We start from the raw sequence: 14,540 nt of genomic DNA on the forward strand, positions 1-14,540 counted from the left end.
TTCTCATATGCAAACAACTCTTTCAGCTTCTTCAGTGCCCATTTGAAATTTTCCTCCCTTTCATTTTCTAAATAGGCAAATCCAACCGAAAATGCCAACTTCATTAACCTAACACCAACAATCTCAAGTAATAAGAGTCGATACCTGTTTGTTTTGTGTGTACAGACAATAATCAACACATTATGAAATTTAATCAACAGCTTCCCATAATCAAATAACGAAAAAGTTATATTTTGAGGAATGCAATACCTATTTGTTTTGTATGTACAATAAAAAATCAACACCAAATGAAACATGTTCTATAACTTCATTGAATCATGAGCGTCCAAAAGTTATCGGCAACAACATTTGATTTGACCCTTTTTTTGAACCAGTACATGTATTTCTCATAATGAACTAGACTCAACAGATATTTCATTTCAGACCATGGACCTCTCTTGCTCGTTATGTATGTTAGATCTGGCCTTGTACACCTATGTAAAACTAGTCAGATTTTCTGGATCTCTATCTTTTAAAGCAGCGACTATGTGTCTAGGATCCATATTGTATTTTGTTATATCATTCACAAGTTGTATTTCATCATGTTTTAAACAACCTGATATGTCATGGTCATCTAAATCAGTACCTAGTTCATGATTGTGAAATTCGCACCTAACCGCCACCTCTCAATCATTACCACTTGACGCAAATTTAAGCATAAATTGACATTTAACTTTCATACTAAAAGTTCCTTCAGAAGAATTCTTCTTCTTGTAGCTTTCTCCTCTCTCAGAATTCATAATCAATTCATTTCCCCTTCCTCTGAACTCATTTGTAGTATCAGAACGAACAATAACAACAATAATACCATGTTATTTACCAATGAATTGTGTTCATGCTAACACGTTAAATCGAGAGGAAAATATATATCATTTACAACATATAAAGAATGAATTATCAAATGAAAGATATACCCAAAGCCTATTAAATTGCACAAGTTAAAAACAAAACATGCAAGTAAAACATATCGCGTCAATGGTGAAGAACTGCGTAAAATTTATAGAGGAACCATCTAACTTTGGAGCACATAAATAAAGTATTCTGAATTGAACTATCAAATTTTTCACACTAAGCTAAAAATCAATACATCAAAATTTCCAAAAAAAAATCAAAAATTTTGATGCTTCCTAGATTTTTCAAAATATTTGAAAAATAATAAAAAAATTCCTAGAAAATGTCATTTTTTGGAGAAAAAAAAGCGATAAAAATGCATCGAGTTTTTTAAAAATTAAGTAGAAAACTAACCGTTTTTTCAAAAAATACTGGATTTAAAAAAACAGATAAAAATTCATACTTAATTTTTAAAAATGGGTAAAAGTGCAAAGTTTTCACTAAATTTCTAATATTTCATATCGGAATTTTTTTATAATAACTATCATATATTTTGAAACTCAAAATAATTTTTTTAATCATAATAGGTGTATGAAAAAGAATTTGGCGGAAAATAAGAAAGAAAATAAAGGGACGACCGTTGAGAGTTGCTTGAAGCGTGGCGCGTAAACTCTGCGTCATTCTACTCACAAGAACAATCATGTTCCCCTCTTCAAATTACCTTAATACCCTTTCCTCTTTTTCCATTCTTTACCAATACATTTTTCTTCATCCTCTCATTCATTCATAAACCAACCATCTCATTTTCTCTTCAGTGCCTTGAAAACCTCGTACCACATCATCGAAATGTCGGTATGTTTTTTTTGTATGCTCCTTTGTGGATCTAGCTATTATATGTATGATTTTCTTGTTTGTTTATGACGATTCAAAATTGTACACATTCATGTCGTAAGTTTGTGAAATTCTTATACATGAGTAATGATAAACAAGATGAGTCACCGGTGTACATCAATGGTGCTATCAATTTCACATTGCTAATTATTTCCAACATGTACAGACACATTTAATTTTTTTCATTTTTAAAAATTATTACCATGATCAACGTGTCAGAGTTGTATTCTGTTATTATGTGCAGGCTCCAGTGGACCATACTAATAGAGGGGTTGAGGCTGTTCCCCAATCGACAGTCACACCTAATTGGACAATTAAAGTTTCCGATGTGAGGAAGAAATTGTTACATTATACTAGTATTTTGTTATCATTGTGATTCTAAAATATATGATCATGTTCATGGAACCACCAATATCATGTTTTCAGTGTAGATGCATTTCTTCCGTAACAAAACTTGCATCATATGCAACCAACACTATCATGAGAAAAAAACTAATAATAAGTATACAGTTAATATTAGTCTATTGTAGATTATGATTCCGTAAACTGGTTCAAACAAAACTCATTTCAGTTTCATCATTTGACGATGATTTGTGTTTTGCTGATTTTGACATCAATTTTGGCTACTTTAGGTTAATCCTTCAAAAGAATTCTTATCTGTTCCAGATTATCATGCGTTGGTATTTGTTCAATGCCAAATTATTGACAAGTTTATCTAATTTCAGTTATCTGTTGACACAAAATTCCTAAGTTGATTCTTTTTTTTGCTTCTTGCAGATAAAAACAGTTAAGGTAAGCAACGTAACCGCCGCTGCTACAGAGAACGATATCAAGGAATTCTTCTCATTCTCTGGTGACATTCAATATGTTGAGATGCAAAGGTCAGAGCCCTCAAAATGTATTCGTCACTTTTCTTTTCATTTTTATGAATGTTATTCTTCTCAATCGCTTTGATGGCATTTTTGCAGTGACACTGAGAATACTAAGACTGCGTATGTTACCTTTAAGAATACACAAGGAGCAGACACAGCGGTGCTCTTGACGGTATAGTTTTGTACTACGAATCTTTAACCAGTGATAAATATAGAAGATTAAAGAGAAATAATGTATAATCCTTTATTTTTTCTTTTGGATAAAACCATATACTCATGCTTCTGTTTTTAGTATAGGGTTCCAACATAGCTAATGCGTCTGTCATCATCACACCAGTTGAAAATTATCAACTGCCCCCTGAAGCTCAACCCTTTAGTCCGGTACTAGTATGTGTTTTTGCGCATAACTCGTTAATTTAACAGGTTTATAAACAATACTTGTAATCTTTAGTGCTATTCTCAGGACCTAAAGAAAACTCCTGATGCTGTTAAGAAGGCTGAAGATGTGGTGAGCACTATGCTTGCCAAAGGTTTTGTTTTAGGAAAAGATGCAATTGGCAGAGCGAAGTCCTTTGACGAACGCCATCGCTTGAGTTCAAACGCGTCTGCCAAAGTTGCTTCCCTTGATCGTAAAATCGGATTGAGCGGCAAACTAAGTGTCGGAACAGCTTTAGTGAATGAAAAAGTGAGAGAGATGGATGAGAAATTTCAGGTTTCTGAAAAAACAAAGTCGGCTCTTGCAGTTGCTGAGCAAAAGGCAAGTGATGCTGGATCTGCTATCATGAGCAATCCTTATGTATCGACCGGAGCTTTATGGGTGTCGAGTGCAATTAGTGCTGTTGCAAAAGCAGCTGAAGATGTAACCACAATGACTAAGGAGAAGGTTGAAATGGCTGAGGTTGATAAGAAAGAGATCGTTTACAGTGAAAAGAAAGACGTTGTTGATGAATTGGCCCAGATACATTCCGAGACACCTTCACCTGGAAACTCTCCTCCAACAGTTGCTGCTAAATCGAATATATGAAACTTGATATCATTCTCAAATCTCAATCCTTGGCATGTTCATGAATCATGAGTACAGTTGCATTGGTTTAGTTTTGCTAATTAGTTAGAGTCAGTATTCATTCAATCTTCTACTGCTGGAAGTTGGTTTGCTTGATTAAAATTTTGTTAATTGTTATATTAATGTAAAACTTGTCTAATAGAGTTGATTCTTAAATATGTATGGATGAAGATTTATGAAAATGTATTAATACTTATACGTCAATGTATTTACTATATTTAAATATGTCCAAATTTCCTCAATTTCGTCAGCAAAAGTCACAAAATCAAAGTATCTATGATCAGATTTCATGACATCCTAGATAAAAATAGAGATATGGGTTAGCTAGCATTCAACCCTTGTATATATTTTATTTGACATTCTACAAAAACTTATTTTTAAGCCTCTTCAATTTCGCTGAAAAAGTTGACGATTCATGTTTGTATAATGTTCTATTGAGTCTCCATTTGAGTGATAAGTAGAATTTCAAATTAATGGACAATAAAATTCATTTTAGTTGAATGTTGAGGCGTTACAATATACATCATGATTCATACTTGAATTTTTAACTCGATCAAAATTAATGAGTAATAAAGAGTCTAGATTCTATTACGGCGTCTTTATCCAATTTAGTGTCCGTGTATAATAGTAACATGGAGAAATATATGTATAATGATTGACATCCATTTTTCTTGTGAAACTCAAATTTTGTTCAACCTTTCTTTTTTCCTTATTTTTTATTCAGTATGTTTCGAAATGCATTTTCGAAATAAATTTATTCATACAATTGGAATGTGACTCAAAACGAATAAAGTCGGTGTGTATTTGATATGTCCGGAGAATCATCTCTCAAATCTAAAAAATATTTTAATATTTTCGAATGATATATATGTAACATATATAATTCATTAAGAAATTCTCTTATATTACACATTATACTTATCCATTTATAATTATTCATTCAAATTCAACTTTTAACTTTTTATTAATTGAATATTTATTTCTTAATTTGTCTTTAATGGTTCTCTTAATTTTAATTATTTTTTCAATATTTCTTTAGGATCCTTTTATATCAAACATAACAATATAAATTATATTTTGGTCTCTTTCTATCACCCTCCTTCAATATTTAAATTAAAAAATTTCAGTTAAACATCAATTATTATTTGTTTATATGTACATTCACTCAATATTAATATTTAAAATGTCAGTATATTTTTTTATTTTAAATTTAATTTTTACTACCAGGCCTACATACATATACTCGTATTATTTTTTATAGAATTACATAATTAATTTATTTGTATTATATTTTCTAAAAGATAAATTTTTAATATGTTATAAATGAGTTTTTTTACCGAGATAACCCTGTTTTTCGAAAAAATTCCCAAAATATCCCAGTTTTCAGCAAAATTCCCAATCTACCCCACTTTTAAGAGGAGGCGCCAATTCAATTGGCGACTCCCTTAAACAAGCCTCAAATGGAAAAACCTCCAACATGAAAGTTGTAGATATTTTCAATACAATGAATTTGGACATAAATTTTGCATCATTTGGATTTTTTATGAGAAAGTTATGGGCAGTTGAAGTTGGACTTCTGAGTTTTTCAACTATTATCTGACCTATAATGTCTTGCATTATCGCATGTGTTTCTTTTAGAAATATGAATTTTTTTCCAACATAACATTTGAAGTAGACATCTCAAATTTTTCAATGCACTTGGTCCCACCTCAAAATAATTAAAAATGAGTGAGTTAGGTCCCTGTGAACTTGACCCAAAATTAGGGTTTCTGTCAAAATGACCTATAATGTTTTGAAATGAATGATGAGCTTCCAAGTTTCAAATGGATTTTTGATGAACATGAAAGTTGTTCATATGGCGACTGTTGTTAAAACTTGAATGGAGGCGCCAATTGGATTGGCTAGGGCAGGTGCCCTAGCCAATCCAATTGGCGCCTATGTGTGGGTTTTAAGAGGAGGCGCCAACTCAATTGGCGACTCCCTCATAAAATGCCTTTTTTGTCTTATAAATAGATGTGTTGTGTGACCAATTGTTCCACAACTCATATAATCATTTGGCTATCATATTTGGTGTTCGTCGCCGATACGGTAAGGTGATTTATGCGAGAGACAAACCTCAATTGATGATGCTGTTTTGGAACATCACCACGTTAGATCAACTGAAGAGGGAGCTGGTTCGATGGTTAGACGGGAAAATACCAGAAGGGGAAAAAATCAGAAGTATTGAGAGACTTGACAGTATCTTTGGTTGGGTGCGAATGAAGACTGATAAGGATGTTAGGGAAATGATGTTCGGTCGAGACGACATTAATTTGATTGTTGTAATCAGTTAGAATTATTTATGTTTTCAGATGTTTTGTACTGATGTTGGTTATGAAACTCGTTGTAACAAGAACTTAATGATATATAATTATTGATTATTACAGAAATACAATGTTACAAAAAGCTTAAGATCTAGATACAATGTTACAAAAAGCTTAAGATCTAGATGATGCTCCTTGATTGGGACAGTTGTTTTTGTTGTGTCCTGGTTGACGACGGATACTACATAATCTTATCATTTTATCTGTGGAATCCATCTCTGTTCTGATACGTGTGCTGTTTGGTCTTCCTTTCTTCTTTCTACGCATCTCTTCATTGTGCCAAACAATATCTCCTTCATATGGAGGCCAGTAATCCTCCATTGGTAGTACTGAAAAGCTTTGACTATATACATTCATGATGGTGTTGGCCTTGTACACATCATATAAATGGGTGTAAGCATCTTGATGAGTATAAGCGCATGCTGCAATGACATGGGAGCAAGGTATGCGGAAGGCCTGAAATTTTCCACAATCGCACCAACTTATGTGTAGTCTAACAGCGTAGGCTAAATTTGGTTTCCCCTCGTTGTTGCCCATTATTTCCTGGACGCTGAAATTTTGTCTATGACGGTCAAACACTGTTACGGCGTGTGTCGTAGCTTTGATGCTCTCCTCTTTCATGACCTTCATGCAACACTCACTGAATACTTGTCCGGACATTAACACTGCACTCCATCTTTCACCTCTGGTTGCGAACATAGAAGCCAACCTATAATAGGTTGATCTTACCAAGGCGGTTATCGGCAGATTTCAAATTCCTTTGAAAACCCCGTTCATGCATTCCACAATGTTTGTTGTCATGTGGCCCCATCGACAACCACCTGTCATACTCCAATTTTGTCCGGCCATTTTGGTTTAATCCATGAGATTTCTTTGTTTCAAAAGTCCCATATTTAGAATTTTCATTTTTTAGAAAAAATAGAATTGTGTTTTTAATTAAAAGTCTCATGTTTAGATTTTTTGTATTTAAAATAGAATTGTGTTGTTTTTAAATTAAAAAGTTCCACATTTAGACTTTTGTGCTTAAATTAGAATTGTGTTTTTTTTTAAAAGTTCCACATTTAGATTTTTGTGCTTAAATTAGAATTGTGTTTTTTTTTAATTAAATTACTATACTTAGGAATTATGTTGTTCTTTAGATTAATTCATTATACTTAAATTAGAAATTTGTTTTTTTAATTAAGTCATTATACTTAAATTAGAAATTTGTTTTTAAATTAAGTCATTATACTTAAATTAGAAATTTATTTTTAGATTAATTCATTATACTTAAGTTAGAAATTTGTTGTTTTTAAAAGTTGAAATTGATTAGCATAAATAAATATTGAGTTAAATTTTGAAAGATTAAAAGGTTGAATACATAATTATTAATGGTTATTAGACTTTTAATTCAATAAGTTACATAATCCAAGCACACATTTGTCTTAAAAAAACCAATGTAATTACAGTGAAATTTGCTACAAATGGGAATAAATCCTAAAGACCAAAGTCAGGTAATCAAATTGCAATCTCTTTGAACTTGGGGCGCGCCTCCAACCTTGCTGTATTACAGCCCACAAACTATCCATCAAAGTCACTTCATTCCTGTAACTTCCTGTACCCTGCAAAGAGAAAAAATAGCTTAAATAAAAAGCACTTTTCAGAAGCGCTTAGAGAACTGAAAAACAACTAAAAATTTATTCAGTTTAAAGCTTTATCCATAAGGTTAACATAAACATCCAAAAAGCACTTTTGGCATTAGCTTAAAACAGAATAAACCAAATCCCACATAATCTGGGATGGGAAATTCAAAAAGCAAGGAGTTTCTTAAAGACTGAATCTGATCTTCAAAAACGAAGGAGGGGAGGTTAACAGCAAGAACAGCAACAATAACAGGAACGATATTTTTTCTCAAAAGAACCTAATCAAGGACAACAACAATATAAACATGGCCAAGCAATTCTTCAAAAAAACCTAAAACCAAAACGAATACAGCAAGACATCAACAATACAACATTAAAACAAACAGAAACCAAATTGAAACGACGCTACCGGAATCACAACCATCCAACACCGCGAATGGTTCACCATCTGTCATTTCCCTCGCCGGCAAACACGAAACAAATATTTCATTCTTCTTCCTTTCCACATCTGTTTTCTCCGGTCCACACCACCACCATCACAACCTCGTCTTCGCCGGGAACGCAACCCCCAACCGCCGCTGTCACAACCGTCTCACCACCATCAACCCTCACTAACCTCCATCGCAACGGTAACAGAAACAAAGGAAAAGAGAAGAAGGATTTGGCGAGCACCGTCGCGAAACACAAGAGGAAGGAGATTGTATTGACGTCGCGATTCAACGTCATCTATCTTTGTTTATACAACTGCGTGATTCGAGCAAGCAAGGCGATTATCTGTGAATCGGAGAGTATGTCGTTGATGAGCGCCGGCGTGAAGGGAGCACATCCGTAACGGAGGTGCTGGCTTGCGATGATGGCGAATCAGGATTGCGTTAGCATCTGAGAACGGCGAAGTGATGAGGCGCGATGAAGATGCTGAGGTGAAGGTTATTGATTTTGACTGTTTTTTCATAATCGCTTTTTTCTTCTCCCTATTTCAGCTTGTGTGGTGAATGTTGATGTTAACCTCTTTGAAGCATTGGGCCTCAGGCCCAAAACAGGCTCTCTACATAATACACTCCCATGTTTAGTTCGTACACCTCCCTGCAGTTTGGGCCAAATGTTACCAAGGCCCATTCCGCACTTTTATAACTCATATGCCTTGTTTTGCACCCAGTTAATTTAGATTAAGTAGGATTAGACTTAGGATTAGTTGTTAATTAGGATCAATCTTAGGGAATAATAATTAGCTAACTAGATAATAATTAGGATAAGTTTAGATACTTTCAGGATAGTTTAGATTAATTTTTGAATATTAATTAGAATTATAAGTTGACTTAGAATTATTTTAGAATTTTTTTAATTTGATTTAGAATGATTTTAGATTTTAATCTTTGTTAATATTTTAGAATTTAATTAGATTTTTTTTTAGAAAATAATTGTAGATTAATTAGAATTATAAGTTGATTTAGAATTATTTTAGAATTTTTAATTTGATTTAGAATGATTTTAGATTTTAATCTTTGTTAATATTTTAGAATTTAATTAGATTTTTTTTAGAAAATAATTGTAGATTAATTAGAATTATAAGTTGATTTAGAATTATTTTAGAATTTTTAATTTGATTTAGAATGATTTTAGATTTTAATCTTTGTTAATATTTTAGAATTTAATTAGATTTTTTTTTAGAAATAATTGTAGATTAATTAGAATTATAAGTTGATTTAGAATTATTTTAGAATTTTTAATTTGATTTAGAATGATTTTAGATTTTAATCTTTCTTAATATTTTAGAATTTAGTTAGATTTTTTTATAGAAATAATTGTAGATTAATTAGAATTATAAGTTGATTTAGAATTATTTTAGAATTTTTAATTTGATTTAGAATGATTTTTAGATTTTAATCTTTGTTAATATTTTAGAATTTAATTAGATCTCTTTTTTAGAAATGATTGTATATTAATTAGAATTATAAGGCGATTTAGAATTGTTTTAGAATTTTTAATTTAATTTAGAATGATTTTAGAATTTAATCTTTGTTAATATTTTAAAATTAATATTTTGGATAATAGTTTAGAATTGAGATTTTCGATAGTTTAATATTGTTTTGAGTTTTAATTTAATGATACTTTTATTAATTGTTTAAACTTTAGTTATTTGTTTTAGATTTAATATTTTATTGCAATTCTCTTGATTATTCCATGTTGATTTCAATTAACACCTAACATTTAACGATTAACTCTAATTTTTAATTACCGCAATTAACATCTAACTCTTTTAAATTCCGCTTCTAACATTTATTTTTTATATTTATTTTATATCATTGTACATTCTTCATCTCATCTTAAAATGAACCTAAAAATAATAAAGACTTAAAAATACAAAAAGATTATAATTCCCATGCCATCAGTTCAAACCAATTTTTAAAACAAATAGAACTTCTCGATTCAAAGTCGAGCCCATTTTAAATGCCTTTGTAAGTCGATCGCTTGAAAAAGCATCGCCATCAACCTCACATGGCTTACTCTTGGGCCTTCTTACAATGAGATCATTCACTAAATAAATTCAATTCATTCACAAGAATGCAAATTTTAAACCTTGATCCGACATCGAGTATTCTTTATTAAAATTAAATTAAAATACTTAATCATAGTTAAATACTATTTCATTTAGAAATGAAAAAGGAGATGGTTTTGAGTTTTCAACTCCTTTCCTCGATTATTCGAATACGAATTCTTTTACTCGGTTAGTCGAATAATCGTCACTTCTATCCACCTAAGCACAAACAAATCGAATCATTTTATAATGAAAAAGGAGGTGACTTTGAGTTTTCAATTTTTCTCCTCGATTATTTGAATACAAATTCTCTTACTTGGTTAGTCAAATAATTGTCGTTCCTCTACAAACTTCCAAACCCCGATTAAATCAAAACACTTTCATAATAAGCTAAATGAAAAGGGAGATGACTTTGAGTATTCAACTTCTCTCCTCAATTGTTTGAATACGAGTTCTCTTACTCGGTCAGTCGAACAATTGTAATTTTTTCCACCAACTCATAACTTAATCAAATCATTTTCATAACAAACTGTATGAAAAGGGAGATGGTCTTGAGTCTTCAATTCCTCTCCTCAAATGCTTGGATATGAGTTGTCTTACTCAGTCATTCAAGTATTTGTCGTTCATGCTAAAATACATCAACCATACGCAAACTTATTTTCGTAATCACTCAGATGAAAAAAGAAAGCGGTTTAGAGTCTTCTATTCCCTTTTCCGACTATTAAGATACGAGTTGTCTTACTCGATTATCCGAGTATTCGTCATCCATTTAAAACACCTTAATTATTATCAAATCCTTTCTATAATTAAGGATGAAAAGAAAGTGGTCTAGAGTCTTCTATTCCCTTTCCCGACTGTTAGGATACGAGTTGTCTTACTCGACTATCCGAGTAATCGTCATCCAACCAAAAACATCTCAACATAACCAGTCAAACAAAATATCCAACATATTAATCCAACTTGTCGCCCCCGTGTGACCAAAACTCTTTTCAAAAAGAACACCATTTAATCCTTTCTAATGTGCACAACAAACAAATGCTTAAGCCTCCGCCGAGAGTAGACAAGCCAACGTTTAGCCTTTAGGATGCGATCTAAACAGTTGTTCATTAAAAAACACCAATCAACCGTAGTTCCCTGAACTACGAATGCTCTGATTTCCTTATTATACCATAAGGATACGTAGGCAGGAGATTGCTGTATCTTCGCGAGCACACTAATAAAAAACCTCCCATTTCTCCTTTCTGAGGTTCTCATCCATTTCTATTTTAATAATTTTATAACTTAAAGATAACAAACAAACATGAATTAACACTCGAAACACAAATTAGAACTAAAAGGTTCCCGTTGAGTACAACGGACGTAAGGGGTGCTAATACCTTCCCCTTACGTAATCCACTCCCGAACCCGAATATGGTTCCGATGACCATTATTCTATTTCCTAAAGGTTTTATCGATATTTCCCTATCCCTTCATTGGGATAAATAAAGTTCGGTGGCGACTCTGTTCGAACGTAATTTTTTCCGCGACCATCGCGAGGAATCATATTTTTCGAGATGCGACACCACCGTCAAATGCTCTTGTCCACTGCTCTACTGGGATGTTATTTATCCATCTCCCCGCGTCTTCATTAGACAGTCGAATTTCATCACGATAATATTGAAATGACGGTTGAGTTAAAGCATACCCAGCATTCACCACCTTCTTGCGAAGATTCTTATCTTTTATAGCACGCATGAAGTTTTGTGCAATGTGTCTGATACATTAGACATGTGTAGAAGGAGGATCATGCCATCCGTTGTCATGGTTGTTGTAGGCACTTTCAATGGCAGCATATTTATCAGAAATCAAACATAGATTGGCTTGTGGAGAGACATGTGTTCTGAGATGTCGAAGAAAGAAACCCCATCCACCATCCGTTTCACCTTCAACAAGAGCAAAGGCAATGGGAAATACATTGTTGTTACCGTCTTGTGCAACCGCCATGAGCAAAGTACCCTTGTATTTTCCGTATAACCAAGTGCCATCAATTTGCAAGAGAGGTTTGCAGAAAGCGAAACCTTTGATGCACGGGTCAAATGCCCAAAAGAGACGGTTAAATATTCTATTACCTGTAGCACAGGTTCCGTCTGGCATCATTGCTGGCACTGTCTCCATATTGCCACAGTTCCTGGGACATAAGTTTTTAGTGCCCATAAAAACCGTGGTAATTCCTTGAATGAATCCTCCCAGTTGTCGAAAACTTGTTCAACAGCCTTTGTCCTCGCAATCCATGCTTTCTTGTAAGATGGAGTATAATTATATGTTGTTCGGATATGGGATATAATTATACTCACCTTCACTGATGGGTCTTTATTTACCAATGGCAGAATGTCTTGACATATCAAAGTTGTGCTCAGTTTACGGTGATCTTGTTCAACGTTAGTTGCAACGCAACTGTGCGGTGGGTCTATTGAAGCGATCTCCCAAGAGTCATTTTTCTTCTTGTAAGATGCAGCCAAACGAAACTTACAAAAGCATGTTACGACATTCGATAACATACCTTCTAGAATCAGTGTGTTTCACTGTAAAGTCAGCAAAGTTGTTCATGTGGAATTTTTTGATTGCCAAGACACATTCTTCTTTGGTACGAAACATGTCTCCCACCTTTAATTCGCCTACTGGTCTCGGACACCTTTAACTCGATCAAAATTAATGTCAGTGTATAATAGTAATATGGAGAAATATATGTATAATGATTGACATTCATTTTTCTTGTGAAACTCAAATATTGTTCAACCTTTTTTTTCCTTTTTTTTTTATTTAGCATGTTTCGAAATAAATTTATTCATAAAATTGAAATGTGACTCAAAACGAATAAAGTCGGTGTGTATTTGATGTGTCCGGAAAATCATCTTTCAAATCTAAAAAATATTTTAATATTTTCGGATGATATATAAGTAATATATATAATACATTAAGAAATTCTCTTATATTACACATTATTAATATTGTTTTAGCCCCGTTAAATTAATGGGACTTATCCATTTATAATTATTCATTCAAATTCAACTTTTAACTTTTCATTAATTGAATATTTATTTCTTAATTTGTCTTTAATGGTTCTCTTAATTTTAATTATTTTTTCAATATTTCTTTAGGATCCTTTTATATCAAACATAACAATATAAATTATATTTTGGTCTCTTTCTATCACCCTCCTGCAATATTTAAACTAAAATTTTTCAGTTAAACATCAATTATTATTTGTTTATATGTACATATTCACTCAATATTAATATTTAAAATGTCCGTATATTTTATTTATTTTTTAAATTTAATTTTTACTACCAGGCCTACATACATATACTCGTATTATTTTTTTATAAAATTACATAATTAATTTATTTGTATTATATTTTCTAAAATATAAATTTTTAATATGTTATAAATGAAGATATAATATTCAGTAATATAGTGCAACATTTTGACCGTGATGACTATGAAAAAATTATTGAATATTTTTAAAATATTAAATCTCATAGAAGATGATTATAATTTATAAAAGTTTGTATAGATTTTGAATTTTTTTCTTTATATTTATGTATTTTGTTTAAAAAAACAATATTTTAATCAATATACATAAATCAATTTTTAGCCCATTAACAAAAATGTTTGGTCTGTGACTATTTAGAGGGGCATTTTGGGTTGAGATGTATCGCGGTGAGAATCAGATATCAAGCTATTGTATTAACTTGAATCACAAAACATTAAATGTTCCACCGAACTTTAATTTATCCAAGAGAAAGGGAAAAGATCGAATAAAATCCTAATTGTGCAATGTAAAAATAATGCGAAGAGATCTAAAGTTCGGGGGTTGGTTATACTAGGGGAAAATATTAGCATCCTAAGTATCTATAGTATCCTATAGGAACATTTTGAAAGTATTTGTATTATGTTATTGTTTGTTTGCTATTATTTGGAAATGTTTTATTGGGAATGACCTAAAGGTTTTATTAAGTTTGCTCGCCAAAACTTCGCGGTCATGTGCCTACGTATCCTTATAAGGATGGAATCAGAGCAATCGTAGTTCACCTAAATAAGGGTGAAAGAACACTTGGTAGTGATCAAGGTTCAAAAGGGGGGAGTAAGTGTTTATAACAAACATACTTACAAGGGAAAGACTCTAACAAGGTCAAAGGGGAACTAGGGATTGTTAAACTACATATGACATTAAGTCAATAAAGAGGTCTTTCCCTTGGATTTTGGCAAAAAGATAAACAAAAGATACTTAAATCTAAGTTGAAAGTGAGAATGACTCTAACAAGGTCAAAGGGGAACTAGGGA

General features: G+C 32.0%; 1 protein-coding gene and 1 long non-coding RNA gene across 5 annotated transcripts; one reads left to right on the plus strand and one right to left on the minus strand.

The window, feature by feature from the left end:
- Positions 1-1,551: 1,551 nt before the first annotated feature.
- Positions 1,552-3,938, plus strand: LOC127107133 (binding partner of ACD11 1). 4 transcript variants are annotated; one of them, XM_051044409.1, is made up of 6 exons: positions 1,552-1,722; positions 2,006-2,089; positions 2,539-2,642; positions 2,730-2,805; positions 2,931-3,020; positions 3,097-3,938. In XM_051044409.1, exons 1-6 carry the CDS (start codon positions 1,717-1,719, stop codon positions 3,655-3,657), a joined length of 921 nt encoding a protein of 306 aa, XP_050900366.1. In that variant the 5' UTR covers positions 1,552-1,716; the 3' UTR covers positions 3,658-3,938. The 4 variants fall into 4 exon arrangements, with proteins under 4 accessions (XP_050900366.1, XP_050900365.1, XP_050900367.1 ...); XM_051044408.1 differs by having other exon boundaries at positions 2,931-3,014; positions 3,085-3,938; XM_051044410.1 differs by having other exon boundaries at positions 2,931-3,014.
- A 3,473-nt stretch (positions 3,939-7,411) lies between these two features.
- On the minus strand, positions 7,412-8,674 carry LOC127106709 (uncharacterized). The gene is made up of 2 exons (XR_007795467.1): positions 8,091-8,674; positions 7,412-7,660 (listed from the first exon to the last, which is right to left on the minus strand). It is a non-coding gene; the product is annotated as an uncharacterized LOC127106709 (long non-coding RNA).
- Between the last annotated feature and the right edge of the window lie 5,866 nt (positions 8,675-14,540).

This window comes from Lathyrus oleraceus, chromosome 7 (genome assembly GCF_024323335.1).
Source record: "Lathyrus oleraceus cultivar Zhongwan6 chromosome 7, CAAS_Psat_ZW6_1.0, whole genome shotgun sequence".
NCBI lineage: Eukaryota > Viridiplantae > Streptophyta > Magnoliopsida > Fabales > Fabaceae > Lathyrus > Lathyrus oleraceus.

Bases quoted from the DNA above. Each gene is read 5' to 3' on its own strand.
- LOC127107133 (XM_051044408.1), top strand. The intron at 2,090-2,538 runs GTGAGGAAGAAA...TGCTTCTTGCAG, and splicing joins GGACAATTAAAGTTTCCGAT to ATAAAAACAGTTAAGGTAAG. The intron at 3,015-3,084 runs GTACTAGTATGT...TGTAATCTTTAG, and splicing joins AAGCTCAACCCTTTAGTCCG to TGCTATTCTCAGGACCTAAA.